General features: G+C 31.1%; 2 protein-coding genes across 2 annotated transcripts; one reads left to right on the forward strand and one right to left on the reverse strand.

Moving 5' to 3' along the window:
• Window positions 1–683: 683 nt before the first annotated feature.
• LOC116341070 (bumetanide-sensitive sodium-(potassium)-chloride cotransporter) lies at window positions 684–10,794 on the reverse strand. Its single transcript, XM_031767926.1, has 23 exons — window positions 10,623–10,794; window positions 7,061–7,064; window positions 6,968–6,983; window positions 6,821–6,900; window positions 5,408–5,485; window positions 5,291–5,317; window positions 5,082–5,099; window positions 4,808–5,008; window positions 4,684–4,747; window positions 4,514–4,559; window positions 4,233–4,420; window positions 3,864–3,959; window positions 3,649–3,788; window positions 3,489–3,569; window positions 3,155–3,419; window positions 3,022–3,075; window positions 2,752–2,957; window positions 2,462–2,671; window positions 2,354–2,403; window positions 2,099–2,290; window positions 1,741–2,024; window positions 1,362–1,668; window positions 684–1,265 (listed from the first exon to the last, which is right to left on the reverse strand). Exons 1-23 carry the CDS (start codon window positions 10,736–10,738, stop codon window positions 881–883), a joined length of 3,108 nt encoding a protein of 1,035 aa, XP_031623786.1. The 5' UTR covers window positions 10,739–10,794; the 3' UTR covers window positions 684–880.
• A 6,209-nt stretch (window positions 10,795–17,003) lies between these two features.
• Window positions 17,004–20,605, forward strand: LOC116340517. Its single transcript, XM_031767062.1, has 4 exons — window positions 17,004–18,991; window positions 19,108–19,728; window positions 20,086–20,487; window positions 20,595–20,605. The coding sequence occupies exons 1-4, from the start codon at window positions 18,454–18,456 to the stop codon at window positions 20,603–20,605; spliced, it is 1,572 nt and encodes a 523-aa protein (XP_031622922.1). The 5' UTR covers window positions 17,004–18,453.
• Window positions 20,606–20,631: the final 26 nt, after the last annotated feature.

Raw genomic sequence — 20,631 nt, forward strand, 5'->3', positions numbered from 1 at the left:
GGTTTTTTGGCACGAAAAAACCGAATCCGAGGTTAGTTTTGAGATTCAATCAATTTTTGATACAGTTTCCTTGAAAAAATCACAAAAAATTTGAATTTTTGTATGGGAGCCATGCTTGTATGCTACCTTAATGACGTGAAACTTTTCACAGACTATTTTTTACACAAAAAAAAAACATTCTGCAAGTTTGAAGAGATTTTAATCAAAATTAGGGGTACCTCCCATACAACATTTTCAGTTTTTGGCTCAAAAACGAATATTTTGTATGGGAGGTACCTTTAATTTTGGTTGAAATTTCTCCAAACCCACCGAATGTTATTTTTTTGTGAAAAAAAAATACCCTTTGCAAAGTTTAACGCCATTAGGTAGAATACAGACATGGCTCCCATACAAAAATCCAAATTTTTTGTGACTTTAGTTATGAAAAGTGTTTCAAAAATAATTTCTATGGCAAAATTAACATCAGACATATTTTTTATAGTGTTTTGTTAGAAAATAGAATACTTTCAAATGTCGTACAAATGGGTTCATCATGAAAGTGTGAAAAATCTTTTCTCGAGTACCTCTGCTATTAAATTAAAGAATATTTCGTTGCCAATGTTGGAACATATTTTTTGGTCTCGAACTTTACGCCGCTTGAATGGCTTGAAAAATCGAACAAATGATATTTTGAACTTTCTAAATAAAATACGCAACTACCACCGTGCGGAAAAGTTCGTCTTACTCCCGTAAGACTCTTTATTTTTAAAAAAACTAACAATATTATTATGGTGCGAAAATAATGTTGGTTCAAATGGCTTAATATCTGTTTTTTTTTTAAATACTTGATTAATTAAATTCTAAAATTGTTAGCTCTAGAAAAAATGTGAGTTTGAATTGACTAAGAATAAAATGTTAATACTGAATTCTGGTTTCCCCGAACCAATAAAAATGCCGGCATGTCCTTTGTGAGTACTTCCAACCATGATAAATATAGTGCGGCTGAGACAGCACCTTGTCTTGGCATGGGAAGGGACATCACCACTAAAGATGCATCGGTGGAGTGTTTCAAAAGTAGCTCACGTAATCGTAATTGTAAATTGGTTTTTTCTTCGAGGATGGATTTTTCTGCTTCAGTCACACATTCTGATTCTTGTCCCTCATTGAAGCCATCTAATAGCGACTTATGCAGTTGCATTGTTTCAGGTTTCGGTTTTTGTTTTACATCTTGCAGCATAATTAAACATGAGTAATCAATGCGGAGTTTTGCAAGTAGTTTGGCCATGCTACACAAAAAAAAAAGAAATAGTTTGTTTAAAATACAATATATATATATATATTTTTATATATATTCATTTCTAATATATTGTAGAATAACTTACTTTTGCTCTTCCACTTTGAGCTCCATTTGATGATTGGTTAAAGCAAATATGCGAATTTTACAACGTGACCATTGTGATCTCAGTGATAAAATGTAAGGAATCAAAATGGTAAGACCACCATCATCATAAAGCCACCAAACATCGATCGTTCCATTATGTGATGATGAGTGGAATATTCCTAACTGATTGAGTAATTCTTTTGGTATTGTTGAATCGTTGGATGTATAAGAAAGATTGGCTTTTCGACAATTTTTCTGTTCTACAACTTTTTCATTAATTTGAGTGGCGGACTCTGTAGATACTTTTGCTGAATTAATTTTATTAAAAAGAAATCGTTAATATGATCGTACGTAAAAAACTATTTTTTTTATAGTCTTACAAGCTGTTGCTGCTGTTGTCGATGGTGGAATTTTGTAAATGTTCAAGTATGAATCGGCATGCATTATTGTGGGTGCAGCTCCATTTTGATTTTGTGACTGTAGCACATCTTTACGTAAGTTTGAGCTTCCGATTCCATTTTCTAAGTTATTAAAGTTTGTAAACGAACTAGTCGGAGTCGCCAGGCCATTTGGTGGTGTTGTATCAACTTCGACATCTAACGATAGATCTAGTCCATTAGGCAAACGTAAAATTGCCACAGACAATCGATTGCTGAACGCATAACTAATATGAAGATATAACCATGAATCGTGTAGTAAAATATTTCTTTCTATACATTTTTTATGTTTAATACTTACTGCAAAACATTGAAGTAAGAGACCAAATCTTGGTGATTACATGTTTGCCAGTCTGACTTATAGCCCATGAGTAAAATATTTGGTGCCAATTTCCCAACACCTGATGTTTGGATCAAAGCTCGAACACCCGTCTCGAAATCTAATCCCTCAACAATATTATAGAAAGCCTTAATTTTCCGTCCAGTCAACCACCTAAAATAATTATATTAATATTACCATTTTTATAAATTATTCAAATAGTTCTTTTAATTTTACCGTTGTCCTTCGTCGATCATTCGTCGTCGAGTTTTGTAGGATATCTTTTTCTAGAGAATATAAAATTTTCAGATTGGCCGCACTAAGTAAAACAAGTTGTCATCTTACCGTTATAACATCTCCCACAATCATCAAGGAATTATGCTTAGTAATCAAGTTGGCTAGATCAACGAGAGGTGGACGACTTTGTAATGTTCCAGCCAAAACAAGAATTTGTGGACGGTAATTTTTCACATGGTCGCCAATTTGTGTAAGTCGATATGTAGATGTTAACGCCGATTTATATGTTTGAGCCTGTGCTGTTGAGCCCCAATTAACCTAAAAAAATAACAATTATTACTAAAAATAAATAAAAATTAACAAAAAAAAAATTGATATAGAAGTAATTATCAACTAACATCGGGCTTACGATAAACCACTACCAAATACAAAGCCAAAATCATGATGAATGTTATCAAAGACGACACCCAATGAATAAGGAACATAATAGCCACACACAATACGAAGCCAAATAAACTCAACCACACGTTATAATACTTAAAAGTTGGACGCCAGCCTAGCGGCTTTACAAAAGCAGCATGAAATGTGCAGAAGTTGATTAGCGCTGTGAATTTAATTCAGAAAAAAACTACATAAAATATATTTCTTTTTAGACACTTAGAACTCACCATATGAAGCGAGATAGAAATTGCTGATCAACGGGGCAATGAGATTCAATTCGGCTGAAAAATTAATTATTGTCAAAATTTATTTTATATATTCTTGATTCAATTGAAAGTGCAAAAAATTATTCGTTCGTACCAATAAGTAAAAATATTAATGAAATGAAAAATGTTAGAACATATCCACGATACGGTTCACCGTGTTTTCCATAGCCCTTGGAGAAGAAAATTAAGCCTGGATATATGCGATCGATACCAAGAGCTTGAATCAATCGAGGTACGGACAATAAATTTGTTAAAGCAGTACTAAGTGTTGCCGCCCAACATCCTGCATAAATGAGCCCTTCATATTTCGACATTAATTGCATGATTGTATATGAATTGTGGAGACCGAATTCGCATGTCTGAAAGTAATATTTATAAACCGCTTTAGTTCTGATTTAGCAGTATTCTACTTATTTTTTCTCAGCCACCTTATTCTTTAAGCAATGTGGTTCAACTCCAACTAATGTGCCATTTACAATATCACTGATGATTCCCGAAGCGTCACGTACCTTTTCGGCAATTCAAAATGATTTAAAAACAGATATCAATAAAAAAAATTGTTGAAAATATATAAAAAATATCACATACAGCCGAACCGCCCGCAAAAACAACGAATACTGCATACGAAATTGCAGAAATTAACAAAGCCAACAGTGTTCCTTTGGGAATCGAGGTCGAAGGATCTTTTAAATCTCCAGAAATATTAGCACCAGCCTGTAGACCCGTCACTAAAATATTTCAAAACTAATTATTAAAATTTAAGCGCATCTTAGAAACTGGTTTGTCGGCCAAAAAATACTGACCACTTGGGAAAAAAATTGCAAAAACACTGAAAAAATTCTGATTGACTTTTTCACTGAATCTATAGTCCGGCCTCCAATTCTCCGAAAAAACTGCCGCTATGAAAAAAAAATGTGGTTGACAATAATATTTCATTTAAGCCGGATATTTGAAGTGAGCAAACATCATCGAAATCTAACAGCTCTAGCGAATTGTAAACGCACTAATGCACAAGTATACGCAGAATCGGAGATAGTGCGTGTTCCTTTTTATTAGTCATATATTTCGCCAGAGCCTTATGAATTCGATGCTGTCGCTTCGTAAAATCTTCTGATAAATTTGGCGATATTGCTGATTGAACAATCCAATAAAATAATCCAATTAAAACTCACTACTGAATCCAATAAATCCTTTACTGATTTTTTTTTCATCAATACTCGGACCAATAATACTTCCAATAACAAAGTTGAAAATGGCCGCTACAATAATGGCTAGAAGAAAATTTTGTGCCTTTGTCTCCCACTCCATTCCAATAGCACAAATAATGATCATGATAGCCAATGCGATAGCACCAACAATCCTTTTCCATTTAGTTGAAATATTATAAAATATCAATTATATTATATGACGATAATAAAAAATAAAAAAAATAAAACAAAAAGCAATTAAATACCGTATGTCATTCACATCATTGTCGATAATTTTCCATCCTTTTTCCTCTGAAATATTGGTAAATATTACATTAAATAGTTTATTGTAAAATGTTTACAATGATATTGATGAAAATAATATAAGTCATATGTAATTTGATTTTTATAAAAAAGTATACGTTCAACTACTTACTAAATAAATCGTTAAGTGACGAACAGAAACCAATTGTATTCATTGATGCTGCAACAGCATTAGCCTGAGAAATAGCAATAAAATGGTGTATACACCTCTTGGAATTCAATAATTATGTACTTACAAATGCAAATACAATACCAACTGAAGCTCCAAATTCGGGGCCAAGTGTTCGCGAAATAATATAGTATATTCCCCCGCCTTTAACTTCTCCATTTGTAGAAATCGCGGACAGCGATAGTGTAGTAATGACACAAACAGTGAAGGATATGGCAATGATGCATAGAGACATGAAAATACCAGCTTGAGCAACTACCCATGACAACTAATTGAATTTTTAATAAAAATAAATAAGTATTTGAAATAGAGAATAATCATAAAATATTTTAATACAATACCCGCAAGAACAACATAACCTAAACACAGACAAATAAACAAAGAAACAGTTATTTAATGGTAATCTTGAATTTGTTTAAGAACTGTAGTTGCAATATTAAGAAATATCAATCAAAATTAATGAGTATAAAAATTTACTCAAATGTTTGATATTTTAATTTACTTTAAAATTATTTAATATAAAACAAATTAGGAGAATAAAATACAATACCCCCCAGATGTTTAAGAGGCACGGAATCTAGTGAATGAAGAAAAAATAAAAAAATCATTTAATTACTTGATTCGAATAGAAAATTACAAAAAATATATAAAAATTGAAATACTCTACCAATACTCCAACGATCCATCCCAGCTTTATTGTTGAATGGTTAACAGATGATTGTTCTTCAACGTCTTTTGCAGTTTCCTTTTTTATTAGAAAGAAATTAATGCATATAATATGAATTATTGAGGAAATCACAAATAAAATGATCCGCAGCCCACTTAAAGAAAATTAAAACTTGCTCTACACTTATGTAAAATCAATTTAAAAAGCTCATTGATTTACATGAAGCAATAAACAAGAGCAATTAAATTTGGAATATAATAGCCAGAAGAGTGGCCCAAAAAAGTTTTCGGTATCGAGAAATTCGTCCACATAATACGACATAAAAAACGTATTTGAGACACTTTTGCTTAAAATATTATATTTTTGAATCCAGATAAATTTTAAAGTCCAGAAAAAAAGACAAACAAATTACATTCCGGTAGTTTGAAGATATTCCAAAAACAAACAGGGGTTATGCCAAAAACTTATTATCAAAAATATTGTATGGGGAGTACCTCAGCATTGAAATTTCTTCTTTGGCGAGATTATGTATTTTGGTACGAAAATAAAATTCACAAGTTCGACGGTGATGGTTACCAATAAATATAATTAACATAATAGCTTTAATATTCCGCAGGTTATAGAATTATCGTAGGAAATGAGTTCGTTTATTTTTTTAAATCATGTATGTCAAAACGTTGCTAATTCAATTTATTATCAAATTGAAGTGTCATACGGATAAACCTCATCTAATATAAATGATATTGAGAATAAACGAACTCGAAATGATACACAAAAAAATGATCAGTATCTATCTACCGTTCATTCTGAATCATTCATGTTAGCTAGATGTTTGATAAATTGAAACCAATATGAATTGATTATTTACTATCTGAATGTGGTGGTAGAACTAGTTTGATCGCGATTTGACCGAACTAATTCATTTATCACTAAAACCACGCCGAATGGCTTTAATTAAATTTTTCTTTAGTACATTCTTGATAAATTTCTTTCAGTATCAGTGTAGTGTGGCATTGTGTCAAAAGACACAATAAAATAGATAAAAAATGACGTCGTCGATGTAACATGTATTTTCAAACACACTACTTACTTATGTACTTTTCTCGTTTGTAAATCAGCTGGTAGTCAAACCAGATAATTTAAGTATTATTTTCTGACAATATAATGTAATAAAATTCATTAACTGGAAGATGTAATGAGAAAAAATTACAAACAATAAACAAACAAAAACGACAAATATAAAATTAAAAAAACGAGAAAAATGGATTACATTATTTAGAATTTGCTTCAGCCGTGGATTGAACAATATTTCTTTTTTATTGTGTAAAAATTCCGAGTAACAATAAAATAAGGAAATATAGTAAGTAAACAAATTAAAAAAGGCGATTTCATCCAAAAAAGACAATAACTTACGGGTATGTGTTCCAAAACCTCTCCATGCAATAAGCTGATTGAAGGTCGCTTGAATGCTCGTAATGACAACCGATAGTTATCTAATAACGTTAAGATTGAATGTTTAGGATCTATTGGTCTTTGAGAGTAAAATCATCGCTTACTTACCTAATCGCGGCAACGCCTAGTACAGTTGAACAATGAATGGTTTCAATGCTTAGGATCAATGGGTTGTTAAAATTGAAGGAAACAGTAACTTACCTCTCTACAAAGACAAAAGAAAATCAAGAAATTGTAACAAACAATATATATATACCAGTATGGATGAAAAGTAAGCGCCAGAAAAGAAATATGACTATGTTAACATTGACCAAGTAGAGCACGTTGTGGCTCGTGTGCCGATAAACAATGTTGTTATTCATGTTAAAGCAAAACAAAAGAAACACAAGAGGTCGATCTATTTTCGATTTCATTTTTGTGTGATGTGCGCGTTTTCCGTGGGTGATCTGCTCTATTTCAAGCCGTAAATCACGTTATGCATATAATGGTTTTAATTTTTATTACCAAAAATCGATTTTTCTTTTATGTAAAATTGGAAAATAGTTCGTTTTCAACTATTTTCAATGTTTCTAACATGAAAAATGTCCATACAAATTAGAATATATAGTTATCAAATTTCAAATTTCTGCGTAGCATAATTTGATTCATCAATAAAACATTTCCGTATCAAATCGGTTTCATTCGATGGAATTCGCATATAAATACATCAATTACGAATAGGTTTTTGCACCAGTATGAATTCAAATCATGAAAAATTCCATACAGCTCATATCGTTTTTGTTTTGTTTGCACAGAGCAGCGTTTCTAAATTTAGATCAATTCGTAATTGAAAAGAGGAGAAAAGAAAAGAATAACAGACGGAACTGAACGAAACCGCCAATGGTGAAGCTCTTCTAAAAGAAATGATGAAATGTACAGTCTGATTTTCCTGGCGTCATTTAAAAATCATAATATTTGCACAAATTTTGTTCGAAGTACAACAGCTCGGAAAAGCATGTACACATCAACCCATTGGTTTTTCCCAAGTATTGAATAAAGACGAAAATATAATAAAGATTCTTTACGATTTATTGCATTGCATTTCTTTCGCACAACAATAACAGAATCAATGTAAAAAAAATCTCATTCACTTGGCATTAATTATACTATATCATTTATTACGAATTGTTATTATTCATGAAAGTTACAGAGCGAAAAATTGAATTGCTTTTTCTTGAATTGTGTTTGTATTATGCTGATGATGGAAAATCGCTGAATTTCAAAAAGCATCGGAGGGTCGACAGCTGTTTTAATTTCACAACTCAGAACCATACTTGATACGTTTCAAGTGTATTCATACACATATTTATACTATCGTAACGCCAATACTTTGAGTGGTTTTTCACGGACTCAACTTCAAATGACAACAATGCTCATCATGATTTTACGTTTTCATAAAACGTCCCCACCCATTATAACTATCGCATCGTGTATGATGCGTGGTTGCACGTGCAACTAGTGATGTACTCAGAGCATGACCTCAGACTATGTTTATTCACTGATTAATATTAATTGAAAAAAAAAAAACATATCGGGGTATGAGGAAAGGGAAAGCGCCTACCAATAAGTAAATAGAGTGTCATTCGATTTTCGATAAAAGAACGCGAAAATATTATGTTCCCACTGAGATGGGTATTTTATCCAGTATTTTTGCCACAACTTTGATAAATTCTGTCTAATATCACTATAGTTCTATTTATTTCATCATTAATTTTTGACGCTCTAGACAGCAGATATCATTTGAGCTACATAACAATAATGAATTTCTTACGAAAACGTTGAATGTTCTGTATTGTAAGTGCATTAGCGTGATGTGTTGAAGAAATTGAGCTGCGAGACATGTGAATTTTTTTGACGTCTTGTTTGCGCTAAGTCATTTTTGTTTGAAGTAGTAGACCGGGTGATTCATCAATCGAACACAACACATCAAGGAAGTTACTTCTGAATCGTAAATTATCGCGAGGATTTCCAATGATTCACCCTGTTCATATATTTGAGTATGTGAGTAAGAAAAATTTAATGCGAATTAGAAATATTGCATAGTAATTTTGTGTGAAGTAATACACTTTTCTTTTGCTCCCATTTGTAATTCTGTCCAAAAAAATAATTGATTGTTTTGATGCAATATGATCCCTTTCTGATGATTAACAACATTTTCACACTCGAGCATACAACGAAATTGTCTTGTACACAAGCAACTATAGGCTGTAATGAATAATGTTTTCTCATTGGATTTTTTTTATTGATTTATTCTCCTATGGTCTTTTTTGATGTGAAAACATAAGATATAGGCTCAATTTTCAAGTCTCAATTGCAATCGTTTCAAATTTCTTAAAATCTATAAACAAATGGGTGCCATTTTTTCAGTTACGATCTTTTCGCCATTGAAGGCGATTTTCTCAAATAAAATATTATTAAAATGATACATAATTTCTGCACAAAATCAACAAACGAAATGTCAGGAACTAAACAAATTCATTGAACATTTATCCATTATTATATTACAATGTTACTTAGACGGGAGATTTTTTTTTTCATTTTAACTCTTCCAAAGTCGAAAATGTGAAATTTTTGTAATTATGTTCATTTGTATTTAATTAATAAAAAAATCATTATTCGGAATATGAATTCCAAAAAATAAAAAGAAATTAAAATGACCTCAGATCGAATACTGTACATTCAGCCCAAATTCATGGTCATTAACATTAGCACATTTGTATTCATAGCCCAGAGCGTAAATTACACGCACATGTCTTAAAGCTCTATATTCAAATAGGCCGATCATGAACTAAAAAAAACGAGTTTGAAGGTCCACAACGAACCACATTTGGATTTTTGGTATTTTTATAGAACTTGAAATGATAACAGTATAATATTCGCAAAAGTTAGAAGATTTCAAACGGTTAGAATTCACTTCAATTGTATTTGTGAGCATGCATTCCAAATTAAAAATAAATAAAATCAGTATGGAGAAAAAGTGTCAGGAAAATTTAATTTCTCGGTTTTTATTAAAAAACTTTTTATACGCTATCTGAACACGATGTTTTTTCTTATTATGAAAATAAATAAAAACAACTTCATTCAATTTAAATTTGTTTTTAGGGAATTACAATTATGGAACAATATTTTTATTTGTACGCGAACGTTCATTTTTAAATATTATGTAGGAAAAAATACAAAATCTAATGTATTTAACGAACAATTTAGGAAAAAATGTGATAATAATTATGAAAAAAATAAATAATTTATCAACAATACGACCCAAATTAGTGGTTATTGTGACCATCTACATTGTTTTGTATATTTGTCGTGTGAGTTTGACTATAGCGCAACATTCATTTGACTTGTTGTTACTTCAGAATGGATTCAAAAAATATTCAAAGTTTTTCATTTAAATGACCAAAATTATATTCGGATGATTTATTAGAAGGAATGAGAAATGATTTAAATTTGATGAATTTTACACGTCACAGTATTTCAAACATTACACACTGTATGACGATAAAGTCAATTTATTTAACAAACACATTCTTGTGACTATTAAAAAGATACCTCTTCTACATGTTTTCTTTTTATTTCGGGCTAAGAATCATTTTCTTTGATAAAGGTGATAAATGGTCAGTGCAAACATGTCAACAAAACTTACAATAGTGAAAATAGCAATCATTTGTAATTTGTGAGAACTATAGCTAACCAATGATATTATTGTAAATAATTTACAAACCGTGTTAGATGTGTGAAACCGTAGCTGCTTTTACGTTTGAGCTCTCCTTGCGCTGGACATGTGACCGAATTGCGCTTCGAATACAAGCCATATACATTTAATTCAACTGGATCCATGGCAGGATTATCAATTCCGCCATTACCATTAGGTGTATCTGTACTGACACCACCACCACCACCACCACCACCATCAACTTGTGACACTTGAAAACGACTCATTTATCAATTAGTTCTTAGACGATGAATTTTATCTGTAAAATAAAAATTATTCCATTAGAAAGAGCTTTTATGAGCCAAATTAATTCAACGTTTAAAAAAAATATCAACAATACTAATTAATTAGTTTTAATAAAATAAAATGGGTTAAGCTTGTAAGATCCCTTAGGAGATGAAACGATTAATTTTATGATAATTCAATCCCATATCGCACAATTTGAAAAATGTACAACTTCATGGCTGCATGGACACAAAGAACAAAACTCAGAAAGTATATGCGAGCATACATTCCATTTTATACATATACTTCTATTTTTTCTTTGAAATTTCTCTGTCTCTTTTTAATTTTTATTATACAATTTCTTTTACTACGTAAAACCACATAAATGTATACACAAAGGATTTTTTCGTGTCTATTCGCAGAAAAAGAAACTAATAAATTATGAATGTTATAAATGTTAATCTCTGTGCGTAAACTGAAGCGGAGAATCTTCAATACGATAACATATCATTATTATATTATGATTTTTATGTATATATTTCCAAAATATTATGCCTTTCCACAACAAAGGAGTTTATATAAAGAAATTACGTATAAAGTCAAACACACAAGTCGATGCTTGAAATCGATATTCGAGTTTTAACTAGTTTGAATTGGTTCAAACCCAAAAAATCTTTTTGGATAATTTGTCTTACGTCTTTCGTTACTATAATGTAGGATAGTGGCCAAGTGGCTACATGGAGATTTAAACCAACACACATTCAAAATAATATCTTGTTCATTCATAATAATAAATATTGAACCGATTTGAGCTGGATGTATTTTTTCATTCCAATTTTAAATTGTTGGATTTTTAAGTAATATTACTACATATAGTGTTATACATTTTTAATATTTTCTACGTTCAATATAGGGTTGAGAGGTACTGTTTGATAATTCTCAATTTATTGAAAAAAAAACTTGTCTTAAATGAAAATTTCACCTATTTTCGTGACTGCAGTGAATGATATTCGCTTTGTTTTATTTTCAATGAAAGATAATAACATCAATTCTAGAAGTTTTACGTTAACGCAATGCCTGAATAATATGATCCACTTTTTTCATACTGCAAATTTTAAAAAAATATGTTGACTTTGACTTTTTTGGTTCGATGATTCAATAATCTAACTGGAAAATGATGTTACATTCAAGAAAGACATAAAGAAATGTATTAAATTTTAACGTCAATCATTATGGTTAATTATTTGTTGAAGTGATAACCAGCCATTTGTTTTATTCAGTGGTCACTAAATGTAATAATCACTAATTACAAAATTATAAAACTCATTGGTTCCGTATGGTGTTTAGTAAAAACTCTTTTTAGACTTCAATAAAAACGAATATTATAATATTTTATCACTTGTATTCGATTTTTTTTTTGTTCAAGTATTTGCACAAATACACTTCGTGGTAACCAAATTATATACAGATAAATAAACAACAAAATTACAACTCAGTTGTTTTATTGGCAATTCTATGACTTCAAATTCCATAAAAAATGCCACACTTTTTCACATCAACTCATCATATGATAAATATATTTTAAATCAAATCATAATTTCAAATAAAAATGTGTTTTTCGCATTTTTTCGTGAATCCACAAACTTTAAAAACTTGTTAAATTGTGCGCGAAAAATAAACGGCAAAAGATCCAAATTCAACACAGACAATTTAAATAAATTTTTCTGTGAAACCATATCCGACCAAAGCTATCGAACGACTAAACGTATATTTTGCACACAGAGTAAATTTCAAACAAGATGTGCATGGTACAAATACTTGGTGGAGAAAGAACAGAAAAAAATTGGAAAATTCTCTCCGCCATTTTCGCATGCGAGAACGTTTTGCAACGGAAATAATCTCCTACACTTAATGGACGGTTTGTACTCATGCTCAGCAAAACAACACACAACAAACAGGCAGGATTGAAAACGAAAAAAATGCATCTCGCATCCAGGAAGTATACGTACGTCAATTTTTTTTTCACGATCAAATGAAATATTTCAGTTGAATATAAAAATACATCAAAACTGCACGATAAAGTAAACAGATTAATTTCAAAAACACAAACCTAGAAATGAACCGTATAATGAAAATAAACTGAATTTCAATCACTTGAGAAAATTATCGATAAGTTGAAAAAAGAGAACCTGTTCGAATAGAAAAAAATGTTGAACTTGCGCGCTCTCTTTTTTCAGCGACACATTTGTATTAAATGATCGACAGGTAATGAGCAACAAAACGTTGAACGGAAACTATTTTATACGAGAGCAGTTCTACACAATTTTATGTTCTTTTTTTTTGTTGTTGTCGGCGTCTATAAATCGTTGAAATCGAAAAGCACATACGATAACGTCGTTCTGTTTTCACATACATCGCAACGTGGTGTATTTTTTTGCAAACAAATAAAAGATTTCGGTGAGTTTTCGGTATTTCGTTCGGTGCTTACGATCTATACACACACATATGATCACACTAGACTTAGAAGCGTGTATGAACAAATAAATCGAGTCAAAATATAGGGGAAAGAATTAACGAATAAATGTATAATGTAAAAGAAGAAGAACAGAAGATATGCAAGAAGCGTATGTAAACAAAACACATACAAAATCGAACAAATCAAGTTAATTGATTGTAAATGGAGTGCGTACAATACGATTCCATAACAATTTGTGGTTTATTCACAACTCCTTAATTGAATTGTCACAGTCGAAGTTTAGAAGTATTATTGAAGGCGTTTGTGCGCAAATAGACGATTGCGAAGTGTGTGTTCATTAATTTGATTGACATTACTGATATTGATAATGATTTCAATGATAAAAATGCTTATATATTTCACATTTTCATTGGAACTATTTTCGAAAGGTTTATCGAAGAAGTGTATAGAAATAAAGGGCAGTGATTTTTTGAATGAACAACTACAACCAATATATTCGCCGTTTTTGCATTTGAAGTTCAAAATTACTGAATCTTTCTCTTTTATCAATTAAAAAAAATTATAGTTTGTGTGTGTGTGTAAGTGTGTGATAAATGAATGCGAATTTGAATTTTAATTTATGAAACAGAATTCATATGTATTTATTCCAACTGATTCTGGTTTTGATCTTGGAATAAAACTCTATTTTAATATTTTCTATTTAGAATATCATCTTTTGTGCAAATCTACATATTAAAGCAGACTACTATCCATGTTTAACAAATGTGATACAACACCTGCTATAGTTGTAGTTTAGTATAAGTTATTTGTTTGGATAAATAATGTTGACTATGCGGTAGACAATATGTCTACATTGTCACGTATTAGTAATCGATTGGGTAAAAAAACCTGTTCCACATTGCACGCTGAATTTTGCATCATAAAAAATGATACTGAAAAATAAGAAACTGGTAGACATATTCAGATATCTATTTCACAAAAAATCATCGGTATGCGGTGGGACAGCGTGTTAACTTAACGAAATTGGAAACAATTATTTTTATTTCTTTTTGGTGAGTAAAAAAAATTAGCTTCAGCTAATCAAAATTGATTCAGAAGAATCGCATCGAGTCTTGGCCGGTTTAATTCAGAATTAGTAATAAATTGTTCAAACGCACATGTGACTTGGATAATATCGCAGCAATTCTTCAATTTCGGTAATAAATTTTTCGATGCAGTGATCTATTTTCCAATTCAATTAAGTAATACATTTCGCCTTGCGAACGAAATCATCAATGCCAATCTGATAGATTTCTCGTTATATTCAATTAAAACCGCTTTTTTCTACCCTCAATATTGCGTTATATTTGTATAAAGATACCATTCCGTATACACCATTGGTTTGCAATACATCTCTTGCAAGGAAATTGTGTAAATTTTTTTAAAAACTTTTCGATGGAATATTTTCCCAATATTTTCATATAATTGTCAAGGCCATAAAAATTGAGGTTGAGCAAGAAAAAGTCAAAAAAAACCATGTGACAATTTCACCAATCACTGAACTGAGATTTTTCACCTCAGACACAATTTAAATAATGACACAATCTCAAACACGTTGAAAAGTATTTTTTTTCTAATTTATAGGTTTTTTGTAATGATTTGTGCATACTTTGATTTTATTCCAATATTTCAAGTGCATTTTGGCTGATTCTACTTTAATTACAACACACAAACTCATGTCTTCTATCAACATTACGCCACTCTGAAATTGACATACGATAAGTATTGTACAGACACGCAACTCAAAAACAATAGTCTGGTTCGATCCAGTTAGAAGCCGATTGCCAAACCAATGTTTTAAATGTTGTCTTAATACTGTGTCAATATCACCTTGCCAATCAGTTTGACTTTTTCGTGTCTCATTCATGATGGTATAATAAAAATTTATCACCTTATAGAGCATTAATTTGTTCTCCAAGTAATGAGTTCGTTCCATTTATTCAAGCAGAGTTTTTTTCTTACAAAATTCGTGGATTGTAAACTTTTGTGCAATTTATTTTGTAATAAAAAGATTTTTTTAAAGTTTAAAAACTTGATGCCTTAAGCTGCTGATATAAAAAAGTAGTGTGCTTCAGATATCCAGTGAAATAATATAATTTTTCAATAAGTGTATAATATTCGGATAGTTTCTCGAACAACAGTTCTCCTATTCCTTAAGTTTTATTTTGAAGTAAAAAAATTTTTCTTAATTATTGCTCATTTTAGAAGTTAAAATACATGATTTTGAACATAAAGATTAAACATAAATTAAACGTTATCAGTCACGAATTTTCATGTGGTTGTTTTATTGAAATCTATTGTTGAAACATTTTCATGTATTTTATGACGTAAGTATCGAAAAATGGTTTGTTAACTGCTCGATCACGTTCATTCTTGATCTTTCGTTGATGTCTCGCTATTCATTATCACCACGAGGCGGAAGCATTAACGTTTCGCATAAACGTCAACAAAACACACATTCATTCTGTATATCTGACATTCTGAAGAAAAAAAAAAACATTCTGAAAGTTTGAAGAAATTCCGAAAAATTCGGGGTTACCTCCCATACAACATTTTCGTTTTAGGGCCAAAAATCCCTAATTATTTTGGTGAGAAAATAAGATTCACACGTTTTTATGGTGATTATTTGAATCCACAAACTTGAAAAAACGAATCCTGCCACATTTCTTCGCAAATATGACTCGAGAGAGGGCGCATAAACATCATAGGTTTTTAGAATTGAGTGAGTGTGTATAATAGTGGATTGAAAAAACGAAGAATGTTCGAGAGCGTATATGTGTTTTTCTACGCGATGATTGCGATCATCGACGATTTTTTTTCAAATTGGTCACCTTAGAAAACACAAAACAGTCAATCGTTCGCGATTGTATATTGAAATTAACATTGACTACAATCGTTAAAGATGTGGACCAAAGCACGACGACAATGACAGCTGGGCAATGCAGCAACTTCATTATGGTTGCCACTGTTTATGTTGGGTGGCACAAATTTGTACCATTTTTGATCCAGGCGATCGAAATATGTGCAATTTTTTAGTTTTGCTGGCAATCACACCATGGCGCTACTGTCAACGTCGCGCTTTGATGTGGACCAACGATTGAAATAGTTAACGATTACAATCGTTGCTTAGTCAAAGAGTATCATAAGAGCTCAAATCCCGATTAAAATAAAAGAACAACATAATTTTTTTTACATAGAGATAAAATTATCATTGATATTGTAACATCATTTATCATTCGTACTTCAAACAAAAAGATCATACATAAAAATAGAACATATTTTTGTTTGTAATTTTTCGGAAAAAAAAACTCAGGCTACAAGAGTACGTGACCTTTGACCCTTTCCAATTCCATTCCATTTCAAATTTCCACACATTTAAGTATTTTTATTAACTCACAAAATATATAACATAATATTTTCGTAATTTCGTGATAAATATGTTTTTATTGAAGTACATAGAAATATTAAAATTGTTAAATTTCAAGCACACTAGAAGGTTTTGAAAATAAATTATACATTAAACGGCAAAATGTCGTTTGTTTCTTCGAAACATAAAAAGTAAAAATCTGACACCCAAGTATATTTTACGTACTTTGAAAACGATTTGAATATTTTAAACAATTGGTTACACTGTAGCGTTCACTCACTTACCAATACGTTCAAGTTCGACCTCTTTAAATGAAGCATCATTAAGATTTTGGACAGTTCTCTTGTGGCTTCTAAGAAAGTGAGGTTTCTTTGCAGAACATAAAGAAATTTTTTTTTCAATATGGCATCATTTGGTGAAAATTCCGGAACTATTAGGTTCAAAGAAAAATACCGACGAAAAAGTCAATATCATAGTGATACTACAATGCATTCTTTCGAGAAATCTACAAAAATGGAATTGTCCGTAGAGAATGGAAGAACCAAAAGTGGCAACCCTCTGAATGAAACAAATACTGATGCAAATAACGATCAATCAATTTGTAATTATTCATCGACAATTACTCAACAATCAAGTAAAGTGGAAATTAGGAAAACATCATACGAAAGCATCACTTCCATGCATTCAGCAAATAATCCAAAAGAAGTGCCCCAAAAATTGTGTAGGGTGAAGGATTTTGACTTCATGAACTCCAAACGGGGAATGATTGAAAATAAGAGAGTTCTACAAAACTTAAATGAAGGTGAACAATCTATCAATATTCGTTCAAAAAAAATATCAACGCTTCAAAAACAAAACGAAGTTTGTTCAACAAAAGCTAATACGCAGCAAAGTTTTCGAGAAATGTCTGTTGAAACTTTTGACAAAATGCTTATGAGATCAAAACATTTCTGCCAATTAGCAAAGGACCAAACAAAATTATTGGAAAATCAAAAAAAATTGGAAAATACAATGAAAAAGATTCTGAATGAGCTACGATCTGCACGGCGAAAACCAGCAATTTGCAATAAAGTAGAAGGAGGAAGTAATCAAACAACAGCCATGCATAAAACTATTCAAAAGAGGCCTCGAAGTGTTTCGAGTGAAGGTCATTCAAGCAAAAGAGGAAAGGATAGTCATTCAGCAAAGAAAGCCAAAACAATGAGTGACTCATTACAAAATTTAAATGGAAAAAATCGAACATCATTTAGGCAGAAGAAACATGACCATAGCCTGGACTCCAAAACAAATCGCGAACATAATGATAAACTACACTCAAAAGAACAAACAACACTAAAGCATATTCAATGTAGACGAAAGACTATTGATTCAAAAACCATCGAAAAAGAATCTAAAAAAATGATGAACAACGAAAGTCCTTAAGCAACAGAACACATTCAAAAGAGGAGTTAATATCAAAACAAACTCTATACAGACGAAACACTATTGATTGTAGACTGGCTTTAAAGTCTCTTGGAAAGAACACCAAAACAGCTGATGAGATACACCCAAAAGAACAACAAACGTTAAAATCCATTACAAGCAGAACTGATTGTAGTGTGATCTCACAAACGATTGAAAAGCAAGCCAAAAAGTTTAAAAATATAGATAAAACGTTGCATTTCAACAATCCAGATACAAAATATTGTAAGATTTGCAATAAAAGGTATGCAAAGATTGTCATTCATTACAAAATGTGTCACAGTGATGAGGAAATAGTCGCTTCACGACTTTCAGCACGTATGGCCGCAGAAATTCAAAGTCAACGACCACATTCAAAAATTGCTATTTTAAAAAAGGGCCACAAAAAATTGGTGAAAGCAAAATGTTTCTTTTGTGAAGAGGAGAAACAATTTTCAATATACTATTGGCCGAATCATTTACATTCACATACTGGAGAATACCGAAATAAATGTCGTGTTTGTAGTATGCTTTTTGCATGCTCAACCGTACATTGTGATATGAAGACAGCTCGAATTGATGAGTTCCGATTGGATGAGGAAGATTTAAATGCACATCTATGTTTGGATTGTAATTTTGTTCAAATCGATAAAGAAAACATGAAGAAGCATTTGGAAATTCAACATGAATATAACGAAGATGTTTTAGAAAGTAAATACAAAGCTATTACGCTCTTATCAATAAAGAATCAACTGAAACATTCATGTGAAGTTTCATTGAATTCCTATTTGGCATTGAAAACGTTATCATGTCAAGCGCGACCAATTGAAGGTAAAATATATGAATGCATTGAGAAAAAAATAGTTCTAAACTTATACAAACGATCTAGTGTTATTTTCTTCACAGTCAAAAAGTAAAAATTTCTTTCTTTTTTTTCAAAATTACAGACAAAAATAACTTTCGAGGTTGGTGTTTACAAGGAGCTAACGCAATGAATATGGTCAATAATGGTCATCCTTCTCAAAATAGTTCAGAAATTAAATATTGGAGATTTGACAAAGCCATAAAAGATGATCCGGCAGAAAGAGAAAAACTATCGACCATTATTCCACATTTTTTGCAAACTATGATCCACAAATTTAAAGTGAAAGAGTGGATTGACGATTATTGGACGAAACCAGGCAACGATAATGGTCTACTTGGGCCAATTTCACAATTCGCATTATTCAAATGTATGCATTCTCAATGCCTATTTTCAACAGGCTGTCAAGATGATATGGCGGAACACATGAAATTACATCTTACATTAATTGATATTTTACGTTGTGCTAGTTTGTTGGATATAAAAGTTCGTGAAGAACAAATAAAATTCCGTGATTGTTGCTACTGCAATTTGGAAGCAAGTTCAAATCACGAATTATTAGAACATATTGTGTCTGATCTTAGTGAGAGCATTTACCAATGCAAGTTTTGCTTTTATCGTACAGTTGAAGTTGATAACATATTGATTCATGATGAATCTTATCATTCATCAGAACAACGTGAGGTTTACATTTGCAGCGAATCACGTGAGTTCAGAGATGATGACAAAGAAATGTTATTAACAGACTCTAAATATAATATTGAAACAATCAAATGTGGTCAATTCACAGACAACTGTTCAGAGGAGTATGCCACATTTGATGATCTCTATCAACATTTTGATATTGAACATCCAAATATTTTGGAATTTCAATGTAAAATTTGTAATGAAAATGTGCCGTTTGAACAAATCCAATCACATTTGAATATACACAATTTTCGAGAGTTACATTGCATTTATTGCAAATCGTCTAGTTATAATAATAATGACATCCACGCAATGAGAAAACACCTTTCAATGCAACATCCATCAAAATTTTCTTTTATCGCATGCCGATGTTCAGGCGATAAATTAAAATCAAGAGAAAGCTCATTGAATTTTACACTTTTGTACATTGGTAGTACACTCGATCATAGATCATATAAATTCTTCAAATTACCAAATGAGATTGACTTAAGTTGTATGGATCCATCTTTATTGGCTTATAAAGATCATGCGAGTCAACAAAATTCACTTTCAACTGAAATAGTGCAATTCACAGGAAAATTACCTGAATTGAAACTAAATTTTAGTGGAACTTCCAATTTCTTTGTCACATACGAAGAATATTTTCTATATGAGTCTATTGAAGTTGAATGCAATTTCCGGACAAGAAAAGAAGAGAATTTCATGAAACACATGCATAAAAAACATTCAAAAGCAGCAATCCATTACAAAATTCTCGAACAAATTTCAGCCAAAACAGGTAAAATAGTGAAATTTGTCACGTGTCAATTTGAATGCAAGATTTGTTACAAACGATGCGAAACTACAAAAGAGATGAATTATCATTTCAAAAATTTACATTCAAAGTGCCTCATTGATGCAAAGCTTATACAAAACATTAAAA

The sequence above is a fragment of the Contarinia nasturtii genome, unplaced genomic scaffold (assembly GCF_009176525.2).
Source record: "Contarinia nasturtii isolate CC-2019 unplaced genomic scaffold, AAFC_CNas_1.1 Cnas_scaffold_695, whole genome shotgun sequence".
NCBI lineage: Eukaryota > Metazoa > Arthropoda > Insecta > Diptera > Cecidomyiidae > Contarinia > Contarinia nasturtii.